This window comes from Amblyomma mixtum, chromosome 4 (assembly GCF_055824585.1).
Source record: "Amblyomma mixtum isolate Tamu chromosome 4, ASM5582458v1, whole genome shotgun sequence".
Taxonomy (NCBI): Eukaryota; Metazoa; Arthropoda; class Arachnida; order Ixodida; family Ixodidae; genus Amblyomma; species Amblyomma mixtum.
Window position 1 is genome coordinate 109,723,856 of NC_143015.1, and position 20,867 is coordinate 109,744,722.

Genomic DNA, 20,867 nt, shown 5'->3' on the forward strand with positions numbered 1-20,867 from the left:
ATGTTCTGTTCCCATATGGGCCAAACGCTGAGCTCGGCTGAGCCCTTGTCGACGCCAGCAGCAATGTGCAAGGCGTTTCCGACCGCGTTGCTTCCCCTGAATTTGCTGAGATCCAGCGTTCCTTTAGGTTTGATTATGATCACTGCATCTTGCTTGTCCAGACGCGGCTGCGGAGGAGGCTTCCAACGCTTGACTTGCGTGCGGGGCGTCTGCTGCAGCGGCGTATCCCCTGCCGCGGTGACGCGTCCATCTAGCGTTCGACCTTTTGCCGTGCCGAGTGGTTGTCACGGGCTGATGCGCGTTCCCACTCTTCTATCTTGCGTTGGATAATCGCCTCCGTAACCTTGTCGAAAACTGGGGTTTTCGCCTGCGGCATGGTGACAATCTGCATCCCCTCCGGGTCGTATCCCATCAGGGTCGTCATGGTTTGCGGCAGAATTTGCCCGCGGAGCCGCGGCGGGCAGCTGAGTCGTGGCCTAACTGTTAGGCTTAGCAACTCGCGCGATCCGCTTGGGTTTCAAATTCTCGAAGTATTTGAGAAAACGGTCCCACCTGAACAAGGGTGGGTGGTCTCCTCGTTGTTCTGGAAGTGTAGCCAGATGGTGTCGCAGCGCTTCGGCAAATGCTTCGGGAAAGGATCATAAAATTCGGCGGAGCCGACGTGAGACACGTCCGCTCTTCCCGACTGCTGAGGCGCGTCTCCCCAAGTGGCTGACCGCCCATCTACGGCACCCTCTTCCTTCCTTTCTCTCTCACTCCCTCGTTTATACCTTCGGTTACGGCACCGTTTAGATGTCCGCCGAGGCGCGACAGTCAATGCGCCATTTGCTTTCCTCAAAAAAATATATAGCAGTGGTCTAGCGACTAATCATGAATACATCGATGCCAGGGGGTCTTCATGAGAAGGCTCTGTAGGGGGACTCTTCTAAGTTATTGTCGGCGCTCTGGAGGCCTTCAGGCATTTTCCTGGAACAATCGCGACCTACAGCTGGCTTCCACAGCGGTGGCCTCTCCGGGTGAACGACACGTCATAGCATGAGGTGAGGCCTGTGGTTCACTTATATATTACAATGCTATTGCGTCTCCGAGGACAGGGATGGTAGTCGGGCAACTTTTTTGGCCAGGCAAGGCCGATAATGGAACTTCTGGGCATCTCCGCTGCGGTCGTAGCGTTCTACTTCGTTCGGCAATCGAAGTGTTCTCTGCACTCCCATCGCAAATTCCAATCGTTCCCTGTCAGTTTTGTGGATGGACTACCTATATTCAGGCTTCGCCGATGAACGAGCCTTTCCGTGCGCGAGCCGGTTCCCGATTTCTAGGCGATTTGTAACTACATACGAACCTAATTGCCGGCTTTTCTTTACGTGAGCTTCCAAATGGGTTCGTCTCGAGCGTAGCGTCCTGGAAGACTGGCTCGTGACACACCACGCCTACCTCGCACAAGGCCTTCGAGCCACAGAGGTGACCCACTTGCTGAAGTAAACCCACCACCGTGGCTGTGTTTGCTGTTCGACTGTTGATCAGGACGGCGCAGGTACACAACCCCTGACATAGCGGCCGCGTTTCGACTGAGGTGGAATACAAAAGACGCCGTATGCTGTACGCTGTCAGTGGTCGTTCCCCGGTGGGACTATTTAATTGCATTTATTAATCCGAAATTAATCCGCAACCGTGTCTCTTTCTGGTTCTCTTCACTCGCTCCTCAATTTCACTGTCACACGGATTAGTTCAGGCGTGCACCCTGAACGCGAATATTTTTCTGAACCGCTTGCTTTTCTTTTTATTCCGCAGGAATACCATCTTGCTTGCTGCTTCACCACGCGTTGTAGACACACCCGCGTTTCTGTATTGCCTTTTTTTAGTTGACATTTCGATGGCACCGAGGAGGCGATGGAAAAAATTCTCGAACGCATTTCGATGGATGCGAAATGGACGCCCGTGTGTTGAGCTTTCTTAGCGCTTATCAGCCCCGTGTGCTCTAATTAATCTGAAAACCCCCAGTGCGGTGTACGTCAAAGAGTGTCTGTTGCGTTTTTTCGAAACCTTAATCCGGACACAATTTTTTTCAAGCATAAGCTTTGCTACGTCCTGTTACAGGTTCCGACTAGTAGACCTTCAGCCGCTCCGAGGCTGTGCCGAAACCGATGACGACGGGGAGCTTCGAAAGCAAAGGAAAATAGCATAACTGGCCCCCTGGGAGAGTGGCCACCTCAGTCGCGCTTTAAGCTACTTGGCGGTAGTGACATTTGTGCGCTGCATGCGTTGGCATTCACAACTTTGTGGCAGGAACGCGGCACTGAAGCCCTACGCCATCGGCGTTTGTTGTGTTATTGGCGTTGGCGTTGACAACGTTATAGACTCGGATGACTTTTCTTGCAAAGGAAGTACCCATAGCTGGCTTCCTGGATTAACGGACGCCGCAATAGCGTTTTCGATTATACATGGCGGTGGTAAGAAATGTGGGCTCCATGCGTTAGCGCTGACTACGTTGTGGCAGACAACCGGCATTGCAGGAATAGTCCCCAGCGTTCATTGGGTGAGTAAACTCGCGATCAGCTGTTAACTGCCACCTGCCAGGGTGGCAGCGTGGGCGTGCTGTCTATCCAGTGTCCGGAACGCACTTAACGTTACAGACGCCAAAGCGAGTGTACTTGGCCGATACGTCGTAACTTTCGCTCTCTAACCATGTTCAGCAGTAGTTAAACCACAGCTATTAAGGCGAAAGCCTTTAATGGTTAATGCTCCCGTCCGTCCGCCGGCGTTACATCCAGCGCCCGGGGTGACTAATCATTCCCACTTCCTCGCATCCTGTACAAACAGATGACGGGTGTTCACCGAGATATGTGATAGCTACTGTGTAATTTCCTTTGCTCAAATACAAGTTTCCGTCCCCTCTTTCTCTTTCATCTTTCACTCCCACTTCCTTCCTGTGCAGTGCAGGTGTCCACCGAGATTGGTTGGTAACAACTTTATTCATAGTCCTGCAGAGCTTTCGCCGACGGGGCCTTAGGTCTCCCACGTGGGGACGTCGAGGCGCTGCCTCGCCGTCGCCTCGCGGGCCTGCTGGACGGCCCAGAGTTGGTCCCCGAGGCTGGGGCTGCGCAAGGCAGCGGCCAACCGCGGCGGGAGGGTTCCGGAATTAGCACCGTGAAGGGTTTTGTTGCAGTCCCAGAGCATGTGAGTTAAAGTGGCTACATTGGCGTTGCAGACCTTGCATATATTTGTCGGGTATGTACCGGGGTAAAGCCTGTGGTATAGTTCCGGGTTGGGGTACGTGAGCGTCTGCAGTTGTCTGAGGGTCACCGCGTGCGCCCTGTCCAGCTTGTCGCTGGGCGGAGGGAAGGTTCGGCGGGCCAGGCAGAGGGCCTTGGTAATTTCGTTGTAGCTGATCAAGCAGTCTTTGGTGCTATTCCACGGACGACGGTCGCCGGCGCGGTTCGCGAGCTCGCGCGCCTTGGCGTGTGCCGTCTCGTTGCGTTTGCGATACGTCCTCGATACTTCTCCCATGTGCGCCGGGAACCATTGAATTCTGGTTTGGAATTCTACCTCCTGCTGGACTTGCCGGTTCCTCAGGACTTGGGCCGCTCTCTGTGAGATCCATCCTTTCGCGAAGTTTCTAACCGTCTGACGCGAGTCGCAGAGAACCACGGTGCACGTCGGATCCGTGAGGGCGAGTGCCACCGCCGCTTCCTCCGCCTCTTCTGCGCGTTCGCACGCTACACTTGACGTTATGCGCGTTTTGCCGCACGAATCGACGACCGCAACCGCGAATCGCGAGCGTTCTGCGTATTCCGCGGCGTCAACAAACCTTGTCCCCGTATCGTCTCCATGGCTGTGCAGGAGAGCTCTGGCCCTGGCCACTCTTCTTCCCCGGTTGTGTTCCGGGTGGACGTTTCGTGGAATCGGGTCGACTCTTAGCGTTTGTCTGATCGCGTTTGGAATGGCGACTTTCTGGCCTTGTTGTACGTGGTAACGGATGCCGAGACTTTCCATGATCTGGCGGCCTGCTGTCGCTCCCGTTAATCTTTCCAGTTGTGAAGTGCGCTGCGCCTCGGCGATTTCGCTAAGCGTGTTGTGAAGTCCAAGCTGGAGCAAGCGATGCGTGCTGGTAGACTCGGGTAGACCCAGTGCTATCTTGTACACCCTGCGAATGAGGACATTGATCTTGGCTTCTTCTCCCTTGTACCAGTTGTGGAATGCCGCAACGTACGCAATATGGCTAATGACGAAAGAGTGTATGAGTCGTGTGAGACTCTCCTCCCTCATTCCGTTTCTTCTGCTAGTGATCCTCTTGAGGATTCGCATGGCGTTAGCTGTCTTGTGCTTTAATTTAGTGATCGTTTCGCCGTTGACGCCGTTGGCCTCGATTATCATGCCGAGGACCCTAATTGTGTGTACTATCGGGATGGTTGCTCCGTTTCTCGTACGTAGTCTGATCTCTTCGTACTCGCGCTTTGTCGTTGCCGCATTCCGACCACTCCCGGGTGGTCTGCCCCTCTGCGTGGGGCGGTAGAGTAGGAGTTGTGACTTTTTCGGCGAACATCGTAAACCCGTACCCTCTAGGTATTCCTCTATTGTCTCGATTGCTAGTTGCAGTGCCGTTTCGATGTGACCGTCGCTGCCTTTGTGCACCCAAAGGGTTATATCGTCGGCGTATATTGTGTGCCGGACGTCTTTCAGTTCTTGTAGCTTTTCTGCTAAGCCGATCATGACCAGGTTGAAGAGCGTGGGCGAGATGACGGAGCCCTGCGGGGTGCCGGTGCTCCCCAGCGTTTGCTCTTCTAGCTGGAGGTCCCCTGCCACTAAAACAGCTCGCCTGTCTGTCAAGAAATCTTTAACGTAGTTGTACGTGCGTACACCAAGGTTATGCCGCGATATCTGGTGTAAGATCGCCGAGTGCGCGATTCTATCGAACGCGCTTTCAAGGTCGAGGCCGAGAATTGCTTTGGTGCCTCTCGTCTTGCCATCAAGAACGTGGTGCTTCAGTTGTATCATTGCGTCCTGCGTGGACAATTGTGGGCGAAATCCTATGATGGATGGTGGGTATGCCCCTTTGTGCTCTAAGTGGGCTTGCCAGCGGTTAAGCAATGCGTGCTCCATGGTCTTGCCGACGCAGGACGTCAGCGATATGGGGCGAAGGTTTTCGAGGCTCGGTGCTTTTCCGGGTTTCGGGATTAGTATCATTTTCGCAGTTTTCCATTGTTGCGGGAGGGTGCCGCGCTGCCAGCAGTCATTGATAAATGCCGTTAACTGTTCCACGGATTTGTCGTCAAGATTCTTCAGGGCGCGATTCGACACACCATCAGGGCCTGGCGCCGATCTGCTGTGTAGGTTGTGCAGCGCCGTCCTGATCTCTTCTGCACTAAAGTCCTTATCCAATTCTACATTCGGATCCCCATCATAAGGGCCGTGTTGTGCAGTCGACGTGTGCGGCAAGTACTTGGCTAGTAACTGGTCGGTCACTGCATCTTCACCGTACTTCTCGAGCTCCCTGTGTAATAGACGTGCGAGGCAGTCACTCTGGTGGGATTTGGTCTTCGTTTCGTCCAACAGATACCTGAGCAGGTTCCACGATTTCCCGTTGTGCAGTTGTCCATCGACTGCATTGCATAACTCGTCCCATTGCTGGCGGTTGAGCGTTCGGCAGTGCTCCTCGATGTTGCGATTGATCTCAGCTATTTTCTTTCTAAGTCTCCGATTGAGTCTCTGGCCCTTCCACCTGGCCAGGATCGAATTCTTCGCCTCGATGAGATGCGCCAGGCGGCTGTCCATCTTGTCAGTTTCAACCTCAGTTTCGACGGTCTTGGTTGACGCTTTGGCGTCTGCAACCAGCGAGCGGGTCCAGGCTTCGATGTCCGTGATTGTATCACCTGCAGATTCTTTTTGGTCTCGTTTCTTTCTGAAGTCTTCCCAGTCGGTCCATTGGAACTTTCGCTTACTGCCCTGCGCCTTGTCTGGCGTCTGGACGTATATTTCGACGATCATGTGGTCGCTCCCAAGGTCGGTCGACGTGTTTTTCCACGTGGTGGCCGTCGTCCCGGTATTTCGGGCGAACGTAAGGTCCGGGGTCGTGTCTCTGGTAGTAGAGTTACCGATTCTTGTCGGGTGCGCCGGGTCCGTAAGTAACATGAAGTCGAGTTCATGCGCATCTTGTCCCAGTTGTCTTCCCTTGGTCGTGCTGTATCCGTAACCCCATGCTGTGTCTGCCGCGTTGAAATCGCCCCCTGCAATCAACGTCCGGGACCCGGCAATCTTCAGCGTCTTCTGAAACAGCGCACGGAAGCGTTGGCGGTGTTTTGACGGGCTGCTGTAAACGTTCAATATGAATATACTTTGTTTCCTCTGCTTGGTGGGTATCAGTTCGATGAAAGCGTGTTCCATCTGGACGCCACTTAGTTCGTGTTCAACGAATGTGAGACGCTTCCTAACGAGCGTGCATACACCCCTCCCCTTGATTTTGCTGCCATGCGTTTTGTAGCCAGTCAAAGTAGCCGCATTGGTGAGGGTTTCTTGGAGTAATATTACGTCCGGTTTACGTGTTGCGTGCCGGATGTGTTGCTGTAGAACCGCCTTTTTGCCGGCGAAGCCACGGCAGTTCCACTGCCATATTACTATCCCTTGGTTGTCATTGGCCATGTTGATGCTGAAGCGAGTTGTCCGCCTGCCCTTGATGGTGGCTCGGTCCCGCATCACAGCTAGCCGGTACGTGTCCGTGTTGCGTGAATACGGAGTGATTCATTATTATCTGCATGTTTCCTTCGAGGTTAGTGGTCCTGTTTGCTAGCCCGAGGACTGTTGCGTGAAGAGTCTCAATGGTACTTTGCATTGTGCACAGCATTGTCTTGATGTCTGTAATTTCGGCTGGAACCTGGGTCTCGAAACCACCCTCGTGCTGTTGTTGTAGCGCGCGTTTCTTCGGGGCGGGCGCGCTCGCGTCCGGAACGCTCGTTGGCGCCTGCTGTTGTGCGATTTGTTTGTTTTGTTCCACCACGGCGTGCTCGCGTCTGAGTTCTTGCACCTCCAGCATGAGCTTTTGCACTAGTTCGCGCATTACCGCGTTCTCTTTTCGTATTTCTGCGTTCTCTTTCCTGAGCGCCTCTAAAATGCCATTATCGGCTTTGTGATTTTGCTGATTTTGCCCTGGGACTACAGGCGCTGTTACGACCCCCTCCCGCGCGGTGCCCCGGACAGTATCCGCCCAGCTCACCTTGTCTCCGGGAGTTGGTGTCCTGGATCTCGATGTTTTCTGATCGCGGCTGTCCCTTTGCCGGCTGCGGGAGCGGGATCCGTCACGCGAACTCGACGTTGATCTCAGTCTGGGCGGCTGGATGGGCGGGAAGTCTTGCTGCGTTAGTTGGGCATTTGCGTTTTGGCGTTCCCATCGTCGCCTGCGAATCACGTACGGAGTCTTGTACCTTGCCTTGCAGCCCTTGTCGGCCGTCATGTGAGCGCCGCCGCACAGGTTACACTTGGGCGAGCACTGGTGTCCCTTGTCGGGGTCGCGGTCTCCGCATCCCCTGCATATGCGGTTGGCGGGATTTGGGCAAACGTCCATGCGGTGGCCGAGGCGTCCGCACTTGTAACAGATGTCAATTTGCTTGCGATACAACGTGCAACGGACGAGTGTTGCGCCGTACCTGACGACGTTGGGCACCTTGAGTCCGTCAAAGGCAATAACGACCGTGGTCGTAGTGCCTATGCGTTTGGCCGCCAGTGCAAGTGGGTTTCTCGGGTTTACGATGTTCTCGTCCAGTGCCTGGGGTCCGTGCGCAATGGGGATGCCATGAATCACTCCCTTGGTTGTATTATCGGGTGCCGTTTCATACGCGTTGACTACATGTGATTTTCCTTGGATGTCAATTTGCCGTATTTTGGCATAGCGGTCCGCGTTCGTTCGTTTCGCTGTGCTGACGACGACGATGTTCTGGTGTGAGTTGGGACAGACCGTGTCTTCTGCACCTTCGTCTCCCGTTATGCCAGCGGCTGCGAAGATTGCGGCGGTGACCGTCGGGGCGCCGACCTTAACGATGTCGAGACCGCCTTGTGGTCGAACCACGATTTTGATTTCCTCCTTCGGTAGTCTGGGCATGCGTCCCGCTTTAATAACCTTTCCTTTGACATTCTTGGGTTTCGTACCTTGCTGGCTGGTGCCATGCGCGTTCGTTCTTGCATCGATGTCGTGCGTCGAATTCGTACCGCGGTCTCGGGTTTTCGAACGCCGCTCTCCGGCGGTCTTCCATCCGGATTCTTCGGTAATTTCTTCGGCGGAAATGTCTTCCCCCATCACTTGCACGTTCATTCTTGAGTGACGTTCGTCGGCTTGTGCCGCTTCGTTCAAAACAGTCCGTACACTTGGTGCCGCGTTCGTCAGCGGCGCGCAGCTGTTGCGCCCGCTAGGCCTAGCGTCTGGCGAACGCGCCTAGGCCCAGCGAAGCTACGGCGTGGTCGGAATGCAGATAATTCAATATCTCTGAGAAGAATGGTGGCCCACCTCAAAACTGGGTATCCGTCGATGCCTCTCGACTTCACGGATCCGTTGGTGAAATATTGGCGGTAAAATGCTGTTGAAATCGCTGCGAAAACATCTGTAGAAGACAGAGCCGATGTGAACGCGTCCGCTCACCTCGGCGATCGCAGCGCCCTCCACCGAGATGACAGAGAAAATTGCTGCACCAATTCCTTTCCTCAAAAAGCGTTGTGTTCAGAGGTGCTTCCAACCGGCAAGGCATCGCGCAGAACGGGTGGTGGCGTTCCATTCCATGGACTCCCTGGCAGCGCTACAACACTCTGTCGCGTTCCACTCCTGAAGGCGAAAGAGAGAAACTCTTTAAAGAAGCTTAATTAATTAGCAGTTAGTGTGTTGTCACTGATCAACAATTAGCCATAAAATGGTGATTGTCATTACTTAGTGATTACATTTTTTGGGATGTCACACAGAGGTGGCGTCACTAATGCCACAGAGGCAAAATGGTGCGAAAAAACTTTCGATCCCGGCTGCCGCGGCCGAATTTTGGAGACCCGTGTACTGTGGAATGTCAGTGCACGTTAAACCACCCCAGGTGGTCGAAATTTCCGGAGCCCTTCACTAGGGCGTCCCTCATAGCCTGAGTTGCTTTGGGACGTTAAACCGCAAAACACTAACCAACCTTTCGCCTCTACGCACTTTAGACAGTCAAAGTTCCACCTGAATTTTTTTCCCTCTGTCACTCGCTGTAGTACGTCGTACGTATGTACCATGTGTCCATGGCCTCCTTCCCGTATCCTTTATGGCAGGGTTTTACCCCGCAATGTGCCTCAGGCTATGATGGACGCCGTATTGAAGTGCTCTGGAAATTTCTACCATCTGGGGTTCTTTATCGTGGAAATGCCTCGAGCAGTAGACGGTCTTCTAGAATTTCCCCTCCTTGAAAATTCGACCGCGGCGGCCGGGATCTAACCCGCGTCTTTCGGGAATGAAGCCCAGTGCCATAACCAACGAGACACCGCGGCGGATGAGGGCGCTCGACTACTGAGCAGGAGTTCCAGGGTTCGATCCCGGCGCGGCGGCCGCGTTTTGCTGAAGGCGAAATGCAAGAGGCGTTTATGTGCTGTGCGGTGTAAATGCACGGTAAAGATCCCCAGGTGGTCGAAATTATTGCGGAGCACCCCGCCTCACTATGGCACGCCTTTCTTCCTTTCTCTCTCCCTCCCTCGTTTAGCCCTTTCGTTACGGCGCAGTTCAGATGTCCACCGAGATGCTAGTTACCGCGCAGTTTCTTTCCCTAAAAACAAATTAGCTGTGGCTTCGCTCTGCTCTGCCAGGATATATGTACCATGACGTGAGGGCGACGAGTCTACATCTCGGTGGACTCCTGAACCAGAGGGAAGGCGCATAACTGCCCTCTCGGAACAGCGGACACCTCAACCGTGCTTTAAGCTAAGCGGCGGTAGGGACAGGTGTGCGCTGCTTGCGTTGGCATTGACAACGTTGTGCCAGAACCGTGGCGCTGAAGCAATAAGCCGTCGGCGTTCGTTGTGTTCATTTGCGTTGTCGTTGACAAAGTTATACACTCCGGTCATTTTAAAGTAAGGAAGTGCGCATAATGGCTCCCTGTGTCAATGGACGCATGAATCGTGCATATTAGTGCGTGGGGTGATGAGAGTGAGATGAGGGCTGCAGGCATTGACAAGGGTTTGCCAGAAACGCGGCGCTGAAGACATGGGCCGTCGGCGTTCATTGTGTTCATTGGTGCTGGCGTTGACAACGTTTTCAACTCCACTTACTTTAACCCACTGCGGTGGCTGAGTCGTTACGGCGCTCGGCTGCTGACCCGAAAGACGCGGGTTCGATCCCGGCCCGCGGCGGGTGAATTTCGATGGAGGCGAAATTCTAAAGGCCTATGTACTGTGCCATGTCAGTTCACGTTAAAGAACCCCAGGTGGTCGAAATTATTCCAGAGCACCCCCCCCCCCCCCGTCACTACGGCACCCCTGTCTTTCTTTCACTCTCACTCCCCCGTTTATCCCTTTCGCTAGGGCGCAGTTCAGATTTCCACCGAGATGCGACAGTTATGCGCCGTTTCATTTCCTCAAGAAAAGAAAAAAAATATCAGAGGTCACGTGACAAATGACGCAGATATTGACGCCAGGCGGAGCACGAGACCAGTGAGCTGAGAGAAGGAAGAGCGCGTGCGTGTGCGTGAGTCGCTCTGGTGCACCGAACACGACGAACACGACGCCTTTGCACCGAACACGACGTGTCTCCGGGTTCATTGCAAGAGATGCAGAGTGCCCGGTGTCCATACCCCAGACAAGGTCTTCATGAAAAGGCTCAGTAGGGGACTCCTTCAAGTTATCGTCGGCGGTTTGGAGTCCTTCAGTAATTTTCCTGGAACAATCGCAACCGACAGCTGGTGTTCGCAGCGGAGCCTGTCCGGGCGATCGACGCGTCATACCATAAGGTGAGGGATGTGGTCCACTAATACAAAGTGAAACGATGGCGTCTCCGCTCCGAGGACACCGAGGGTAGTCAGGTTTAATTTTTTAACCAGACAAGGTTTTGGCTGGTAATGGGGATTCTGGGCATCTCCGCAGCGGCCGTAGAGTTCTACGTTCAGCAGTCGAAGCGTTCTCTGCTCTGCCATCGCAAACTGTAAGCGTTCCCTGTCGGTTTTGTCGATGGACTTTATACATTTGAGGCTTTCCCAATGAATTAGCCTTTGCGTGCTGGAGCCGCTTCCCGATTTCTAGGTGATGTGTAACTACATACGAACCAAACTGCCTGCTTCTTCCAAGGTCTTGAGTTTCGACACTGGTTCGTCCCGAGCGTAGCGTCCTGTAAGACTGGTTCGAGACACAGGAAGTCTACCTCGCACAAGGCCTTTTACCCCCACTCTGTGCCACACTGGTGACTCACTGGCTGAGGTAAACCCACCACAGTGGCTTTGTGTTTGCGTGTTGGACTGCTGGGCAGGACGACGCAGGTTCAGTCCCTGCCACGGCGGCCGCGTTTCGATTCGGGCGCAATGCCGAAGACGCCGCATGCTATGGGCTGTCAGTGCTCCTTACTGAGGCTATGAGAGACGCCGTAGTGAAGGGCTCCAGAAATTTTGACCACCTCGGGTTCTTTAGCGTGCACTGACATCGCACACTACACGGGTCTCTTGATTTTCGCTTCCATCGAAATTCGGCCGCCGCGGCCGGGATCGAACGTTAAAAAATGCACAGGAGGGGCACTTTGCATTTATTAACCCGATATTAATAAACAGGCGCGTATATCTTTCTCTTCATTATAGCTCCTTCGTTGATTTTCCACAGGGATTTGTTTAGGGGTCAACCCAGAACCCGTATTTACGCGAACCACTTGCTGTTCTTTTAAGGCGAAACTCTTTAATGCCTCATGCTGTCGTTAGCAATCCGTGTCGGCAGCCTTGTCTGCGTCCGTGTCGGCACCCGTGTCGACAGATGTGTCCGCGTTTTGACGGGTGTCCACCTAGATATGTGAAACAGTGACTGCGTAATTTCCTTTCCTCAAATACAATTTTCAGTTTCTTCATTATGGCCCCTCTTTCTTTCACTGCCACTTCCTCCCTTCCTGTACGGTGCGGTTAAGGTGTCCACCGAGATGACTGAGAATTATAGCGCTATTTCCTCTCCTCAAAAAGCGTTGCGTTCAAAGGGCAAGGCATCGCGCCGAACGGATGGTGGCGTTCCGTTGACTCCCTCCCAGCGGTACAACACGCTGTCGCGTTCTACTCCTAAAGGCGGAGCATAAGCGCCATTAATTAGCAGCCAATGAGTACCGAGTGATTAATGAGTAATTAGTCAATAACTAGTAATTTGTGATTACTTCGTCATCAATTGTGTGACGTCATCCAGTGGTGACGTCACCAGTGTTACATAGGCAAAGTGGTGCGGAAAACGCTTTCGCCTCTACGCAGTTCAGTCAAAGTGCCCCCTGAATTTTTTTATTCTGCAGGAATCCCTTCTTCTCACTTTCTTGAATAGCACTCTAGCACGTGTTTTAGACACACCCGCGTATCTGTGTGTGCTTTTTTTCGCTGCCGTTTGGGTGGCATTGAGGAGGCAACTTTTTTTTTTTGTGGCAACCGCATTTTCATGGAGGCGAAATGGACGCCCGTGTGATGCGGTAGTACTCAATCGTACTTTGTGTCGCTACGAGACATTAAAACCGACATTACAATTTTTTTATCTCATTACCACGGCAGTCTGCTTATTCTTGGAGCATCCCAAAAATATGTGTGCATTTTTTCCACGAATGGAGACCGCGTATAGGGAACCTGCGCTCTCCAGCCTGGGCTGCGGATAATCAGTGCAGAAGCAAACGACACACACGCGCGTGGCGACGTAAACTTGACGACATTCTGAGCTGTGAGAGAGGCCCGCCTCCCTGATAGCTTCTTCGTTTGGGTGCTTCATCAACGAGTGCGGACGCTAGTATTAATCGGCGTCTGACTGTCGTAAAAGCGTGGCAAAGTGGTTTCTTCCATATCGAGGCAATTGTTACCACGCATGATATTAGCATAAAAATAATGGAGCTTCTTCACACCTTGTCCGCAGTGGGAGTGGAAGATGCGAGTGCGATGCGGCGGCTTCCCACAAATACGAGGCCAGTATTTGGAAGTGTCTGCGTACTGAACGCTACATAATCTGGGCGCATTCTGTCGCTCCTTAAAGCGGAGAGGGCCGCCGTCTCGGGTCGCGTTTAGGTGCATAGAAGCTCCCACTACCACGGGTCAAATACAAAGACAGCTCTCTTTCTGCTATCCAACGCTTCAGTATATATTTAATGAGAAATGAAATGACAAATTTTGTAAGGCTGACTTTTCGCTACATTACGGGTGTACTGGCAAGAGGAGTTTGAGCCAAGAATATGAAGCCCTATATAGGGGGTCAGCAGACGCCAGGCAGTTGTCCCTCCGCTTTTCTGCGTCCAGCCAACCGAAGAAGACCGCTCAATTGGCTGGTCTAGAGTTACACGCTTAGGTGTGGATGGCGCTGCCTCGCGCTCGTATTGCAATCCACGGCGAAGAATACATGACAGACCTTCAATAATGTGTTCGTGCCAGAGTCAGGGGCGCTTCGCAAACGTTCTGTTATGGCGTGCCGATACACAACCGTTGAAGCGGAATTGGCGGCAGCATAGAACGCTTCGCAGAAGAGCCGCTGTATTTGCAGGGCCCGTGCGGCACAATCCAGGAAGGATTATACCCACTTAGCCGCGATTTTCTTCATCGGCCTTAGCGCTGCTCTCAGCAGCCTCCTCGCCTCTATGTGCGGCTGCGTACAACCGCCGTTGCCGGTCAGATGGGGCGCTTGGTTCTTCTATTCCCAAACCCTTCCACCTTTATACGTCTTGCTGGTAGGAGCGCTGCAGCCGCCGTACAGAATGACCATAGCAGGCACGACAAGCCATCAGGGATTACCATTATTCGGGGCTCTAACCTCTTGGTGTAAGCACGTATCGCCGCTTATGCTTCAGGAGACCATGGCGACCGGCACTGTAAATTATAAAATTTGGAAGGCGTGTCAGACTTGCTTTGAATTTGACAGCACGCAGTCGTAAGACAACACACAGAATAGGTTGTTTTGTTCGCTAAAACGCAACACGATTTTGTTGCCTATCAGTTGCGAGCTCACCTACCAGTCTGAGAGTCCTGGGTTCATTGCCCCGCACCTACAGAAGATCGCTCTTCTTTGATAACAAGGTGACATCTAGGAGTTTTCGGACCACTGATGCAGGTCTACGCCGACCCCGGGTTTCGTTGCCGATGAGGCGTATAGTAATGCTTTCGCATTAATAGTGGCCGAAGTTTACACAATGGCAGTGTCCAAATCAACCCCTCCGGCATTGCTCCAAGAAGACGAACGCAGGGACTTGACATTGCCAGTGAAGGGGTACGCTTGCATCTGTCTCATGACCATTGCTGACCGCAATTTCATGTTAACCTGCAGGCGGCTGATCCCGTCTCTCGTCAGGCTCGTGCGATCCCAGCGTCGCTGAAGGATTCGGACCGAAATCGAGGCTGAAGAACCGCAGTGAGCGTCTGCAGCGCTTTCGCCGCGTGGGTGTCAGCTGCGTCGACGCACCAGCTGGTCAGGACACAAGGTGCGGGCACGGAACAGGTATGTAAGTACCTTGTGAGTAAGCAGACCGCGACCAGCGTTCCGCTGAAATTGATGCACTGGCGCTGCACTGTGTGGGTATGCTGCAGAAAGAATTGGACGCTTTTAAGCTTCCTTTAGTATTGGAACGCGACAGCGCGTTTCCGTGCTGTCAGGGTGTCCACGGAACGACATCGCCCAGTCGGCGCGACGCCTTGCCCTCTGGAAACACCTTTGAACGCAACGCCTCTACAGTAATTTTCTCACACATCTCGGTGGAGGGGGGCGCTGCGATCGCCGAGGTGAGCGGACGCGTTCACATCGGCTCTGTCTTCTACAGATGTTTTCGCAGTGATTTCAACAGCATTTTACCGCCAATATTTCACCAACGGATCCGTTAAGTCGAGAGGCATCGACGGATACCCAGTTTTGAGGTGGGCCACCGTTCTTATCAGAGATATTGAATTATCTGCATTCCGACCACGCCGTAGCCACGCTGGGCGTAGGCGCGTTCGCCAGACGCTAGGCCTAGCCGGCGCAACAGCTGCGCGCCGCCGACGAACGCGGCGCCAAGTGTACGGACTGTTTTTAACGAAGCGGCACAAGCCGACGAACGTCTCAAGAATGAACGTGCAAGTGATGGGGGAAGACATTTCCGCCGAAGAAATTACCGAAGAAGCCGGATGGAAGACCGCCGGAGAGCGGCGTTCGAAAACCCGAGACCGCGGTACGAATTCGACGCACGACATCGAGGCAACAACGAACGCGCATGGCACCAGCCAGCACGGTACGAAACCCAAGAATATCAAGGGAAAGGTTATTAAAGCGGGACGCATGACCAGACTACCGAAAAAGGAAATCAAAATCGTGGTTCGACCACAAGGCGGTCTCGACATCGTTAAGGCCGGCGCCCCGACGGTCACCGCCGCAATCTTCGCAGCCGCTGGCATAACGGGAGACGAAGGTGCAGAAGGCACGGTCTGTCCCAACTCACACCAGAACATCGTCGTCGTCAGCACAGCGAAACGAACGAAAGCGGACCGCTATGTCAAAATACGGTAAATTGACATCCAAGGAAAATCACATGCAGTCAACGCGTATGAAACGGCACCCGATAATACAACCAAGGGAGTGTTTCGTGGCATCGCCATTGCGCACGGACCCCAGGCACTGGACGAGAACATCGTAAACCCGAGAAACCCACCTGCAATGGCGGCCAAACGCATAGGCACTACGACCACGGTCGTTATTGCCTTTGACGGACTCAAGGTGCCCAACGTCGTCAGGTACGCCGCAACACTCGTCCGTTGCACGTTGTATCGCAAGCAAATTGACATTTGTTAAGGTGCGGACGCCTCGGCCACCGCATGGACGTTTGCCCAAATCCCGCCAACCGCATATGCAGGGATGCGGAGACCGCGACCCCGACAAGGGACACCAGCGCTCGCCCAATTGTGACCTGTGCGGCGGCGCTCACATGACGGCCGACAAGGCCTGCAAGGCAATGTACAAGACTCCGTACGTGATTCGCAGGCGACCGATGGGAGTGCCAAAACGCAAATGCCCAACTGACACAGCAAGACTTCCCGCCCATCCAGCCGCCCAGACTGAGATCAACGTCGAGTTCGCGTGACGGATCCCGCTCCCGCAGCCGGCAAAGGGACAGCCGCGATCAGAAAACATCGAGATCAAGGACACCAACTCCTGGAGACAAGGTGAGCTGGGCGGATGCTGTCCGGGGCACCGCGCGGGAGGGGGTCGTAACAGCGCCTGTAGTCCCAGGGCAAAATCAGCAAAATCACAAAGCCGGTAATGGCATTTTAGAGGCGCTCAGGAAAGAGAACGCAGAAATACGAAAAGAGAACGCGGTAATGCGCGAACTAGTGCAAAAGCTCATGCTGGAGATGCAAGAACTCAGGCGCGACCACGCCGTGGTGGAACAAAACAAACAAATCGCACAACAGCAGGTGCCAACGAGCGTTCCGGACGCGAACGCGCCCGCCCCGAAGAAACGCGCACTACAACAGCACGAGGGTGGTTTCAAGACCCAGGTTCCAGCCGAAATTACAGACATCATGACAATGCTGTGCACCATGCAAAGTACCATTGAGACCCTTCACGCAACAGTCCTCGGGCTAGCAAACAGGACCAGTAACCTCGAAGGAAACATGCAGATAATAATGAATCACTCCGTATTCACGCAACACGGACACGTACCGGCTAGCTGTGATGCGGGACCGAGCCACCATCAAGGGCAGGCGGACAACTTGCTTCAGCGTCAACATGGCCAATTATAACCAAGGGATAGTAATATGGCAGTTAAACTGCCGTGGCTTCGCCGGTAAAAAGGCGGTTCTACAGCAACACATCCGGCACGCAACACGTAAACCGGACGTAATATTACTCCAAGAAACACTCACCAATGCGGCTACTTTGACTGGCCACAAAACACATGACACCAAAATCAAGGGGAGGGGTGTATGCACGCTCGTTAGGAAGCGTCTCACATTCGTTGGACACGAACTAAGTGGCGACCAGATGGAACACGCTTTCATTGAACTGATACCCACCAAGCAGAGGAAACAAAGTATATTCATATTGAACGTTTAGAGCAGCCCGTCAAAACACCGCCAACGCTTTCGTGCGCTTTTTCAGACGACGCTGAAGATTGCCGGGTCGCGGACGTTGATTGCAGGGAGCGATTTCAACGCGGCAGACACAGCATGGGGTTACGGATAGAGCACGACCAAGGGAAGACAACTCGGACAAAATGCGCATGAACTCGACTTCATGTTACTTACGGACCCGGCGCACCCGACTAGAATCGGTAACTCTACTACCAGAGACACGACCCCGGACCTTACGTTCGCCCGAAATACCGGGACGACAGCCACCGCGTGCAAAAACACGTCGACCGACCTTGGGAGCGACCACGTGATCGTCAGAATATACGTCCAGACGCCAGACAAGGCGCAGGGAAGTAAGCGAAAGTTCCAATGGACCGACTGGGAAGACTTCACAAAGAAACGAGACCAAACAGAATCTGCAGGCGATACAATCACGGACATCGAAGCCTGGACCCGCTCGCTGGTTGCAGACGCCAAAGCTTCAACCAAGACCGTCGAAACTGAGGTTGAAACTGACAAGATGGACAGCCGCCTGGCGCATCTCATCGAGGCGAAGAATTCGATCCTGGCCAGGTGGGAGGGCCAGAGACTCAATCGGAGACTTAGAAAGAAAATAGCGGAGATCAACCGCAACATTGAGGAGCACTGCCGAACGCTCAACCGCCAGCAATGGGACGAGTTATGCAATGCAGTCGATGGACAACTGCACAACGGGAAATCGTGGAACCTGCTCAGGTATCTGTTGGACGAAACGAAGACCAAATCCCACCAGAGTGACTGTCTCGCACGTCTATTACACAGGGAGCTCGAGAAGTACGGTGAAGATGCAGTGACCGTCCAGTTACTAGCCAAGTACTTGCCGCACACGTCCACTGCACAACACGGCCCTTATGATGGGGATCCGAATGTAGAATTAGATAAGGACTTTAGTGCAGAAGAGATCAGGACGGCGCTGCACAACCTACACAGCAGATCAGCGCCAGGCCCTGACGGGGTGTCGAATCGCGCCCTGAAGAATCTTGATGAAAAATCCGTGGAACAGTTAACGGCATTTATCAATGACTGCTGGCAGCGCGGCACCCTCCCGCAACAATGGAAAACTGCGAAAATGATACTAATCCCGAAACCCGGAAAATCACCGAGCCTCGAAAACCTTCGCCCCATATCGCTGACGTCCTGCGTCGGCAAGACCATGGAGCACGCATTGCTTAACCGCTGGCAACCCCACTTAGAGCACAAAGGGGCATACCCACCATCCATCATAGGATTCCACCCCTAATTGTCCACGCAGGACGCAATGATATAACAAGCACCACGTTCTTGATGGCAAGAGGAGAGGCACCAAAGCAATTCTTGGCCTCGACCTTGAAAGCGCGTTCGATAGAATCGCGCACTCGGCGATCTTACACCAGATATCGCGGCATAACCTAGGTGTACGCACGTACAACTACGTTAAAGATTTCTTGACAGACAGGCGAGCTGTTTTAGTGGCAGGGGACCTCCAGCTAGAAGAGCAAACGCTGGGGAGCACCGACACCCCGCAGGGCTCCGTCATCTCGCCCACGCTCTTCAACCTGGTCATGATCGGCCTAGAAGAAAAGCTACAAGAACTGAAAGACGTCCGGCACACAATATACGCCGACGATATAACCCTTTGGGTGCACAAAGGCAGCGACGGTTACATCGAAACGGCACTGCAACTAGCAATCGAGACAATAAAGGAATACCTAGAGGGTACGGGTTTACAATGTTCGCCGAAAAAGCCGGAACTCCTACACTACCGCCCCACGCAGAGGGGCAGACCACCCGGGAGTGGTCGGAATGCGGCAACGACAAAGCGCCAGTACGAAGAGATCAGACTACGTACGAGAAACGGAGCAACCATCCCGATAGTACACACAATTAGGGTCCTCGGCATGATAATCGAGGCCAACGGCGTCAACGGCGAAACGATCACTAAATTAAAGCACAAGACAGCTAACGCCATGCGAATCCTCAAAAGGGCCACTAGCAGAAGAAACGGAAATGAGGGCGGAGAGTCTCACACGACTTATACACTCTTTCGTCATTAGCCATATTGCGTACGTTGCGGCATTCCACAACTGGTACAAGGGAGAAGAAGCCAAGATCAATGTCCTCATTCGCAGGGTGTACAAGATAGCACTGCATCTACCCGAGTTCACCAGCACGCATCGCTTGCTCCAGCTCGGACTTCACAACACGCTTAGCGAAATCGCCGAGGCGCAGCCCACTTCACAACTGGAAAGATTAACGGGAACGATAGCAGGCCGCCAGATCATGGAAAGTCTCGGCATCCGTTACCACGCACAACAAGGCCAGAAAGTCGCCATTCCAAACGCGATCAGACAAACGCTAAGAGTCGACCCGATTCCACGAAACGTCCACCCGGAAGAAAACCGGGGAAGAGTGGCCAGGGCCAGAGCTCTACTCCACAGCCACGGAGACGATACGGGGACAAGGTTCGTTGACGCCGCGGAATACGCAGAACGCTCGCGATTCGCGGTTGCGGTCGTCGATTCGTGTGGCAAAACGCGCATAACGTCAAGTGTAGCGTGCGACCGCGCAGAAGAGGCGGAGGAAGCGGCGGTGGCACTCGCCCTCACGGATCCGACGTGCACCGTGGTTCTCTGCGACTCGCGTCAGACGGTTAGAAACTTCGCCAATGGATGGATCTCACAGAGAGCGGCCCGAGTCTTGAGGAACCGACAAGTCCAGCAGGAGGTAGAATTCCAAACCAGAATTCAATGGTTCCCGGCGCACATGGGAGAAGTGTCGAGGACGTATCGCAACCGCAGCTCGACGGCACACGCCAAGGCGCGCGAGCTCGCGAACCGCGCCGGCGACCGTCGTCCGTGGAATAGCACCAAAGACTGCTTGACCAGCTACAACGAAATCACCAAGGCCCTCTGCCTGGCCCGCCGAACCTTCCCTCCGCCCAGCGACAAGCTGGACAGGGCGCACGCGGTGGCCCTCAGACAACTGCAGACGCTCACGTACCCCAACCCGGAACTATACCACAGGCTTTACTCCGGTACATACCCGACAAATACATGCAAGGTCTGCCACGCCAATGTAGCCACTTTTAACTCACATGCTCTGGGACTGTAACAAAAACCTTCACGGTGCTAATTCCGGAACCCTCCCGCCGCGGTTGGCCGCTGCCTTGCGCAGCCCCAGCCTCGGGGCCCAACTCTGGGCCGTGCAGCAGGCCTGCGAGGCGACGGCGAGGCAGCGCCTCGACGTCCCCACGTGGGAGACCTAAGGCCCCGTCGGCGAAAGCTCTGCAGGGCTATGAATAAACTTACCAACCAACCATCTCGGTGGACACCCGAACTGCACCGTAAGGGAAGGGAGGAATGTGGGAGAGAAAGAAGAGAGATGTGCCGTAGTTCAGCAACTGGCTTGTTGGTGAGTGAGACATGAGTCAGTGCGTGGTTTGTGCTTTTTTTGTGTGTGCGCATATTTGCACGGAATTACTGCTAGTTGGTTACTTCCAGCGTACATTGAGGAGCGCAGAGACAAGCTTCGCTCAAGCGAAAAGTGACATTAATTAATCCAATGCAGTCATCGGTAAGCTTCCCTAAGCGTCTTACGCGGCTTAATAAATGCAAAATC

At 53.8% G+C, this 20,867-nt stretch overlaps 1 protein-coding gene across 9 annotated transcripts in view; it reads left to right on the forward strand.

The window, feature by feature from the left end:
- The first annotated feature begins 897 nt into the window (after positions 1-897).
- LOC149347824 (uncharacterized) overlaps positions 898-20,867 on the forward strand; it is a 99,131-nt gene continuing 79,161 nt past the window's right edge. For 2 of the 9 annotated variants that reach the window (XM_089587524.1, XM_089587525.1), the window contains exons 1-2: positions 10,576-10,940; positions 14,455-14,625. Coding sequence is in view for 2 of the 9 variants with exons in the window: in XM_089587511.1 (XP_089443637.1) it covers positions 17,395-18,510 (1,116 nt within the window). In the remaining 7 variants the exon portion in view is untranslated. Of the gene's footprint in view, positions 1,041-10,570; positions 10,941-14,454; positions 14,626-16,909; positions 20,823-20,867 lie in introns of those variants that run through there. The other 7 variants (XM_089587517.1, XM_089587515.1, XM_089587523.1 and 4 more) reach the window with 7 other exon arrangements.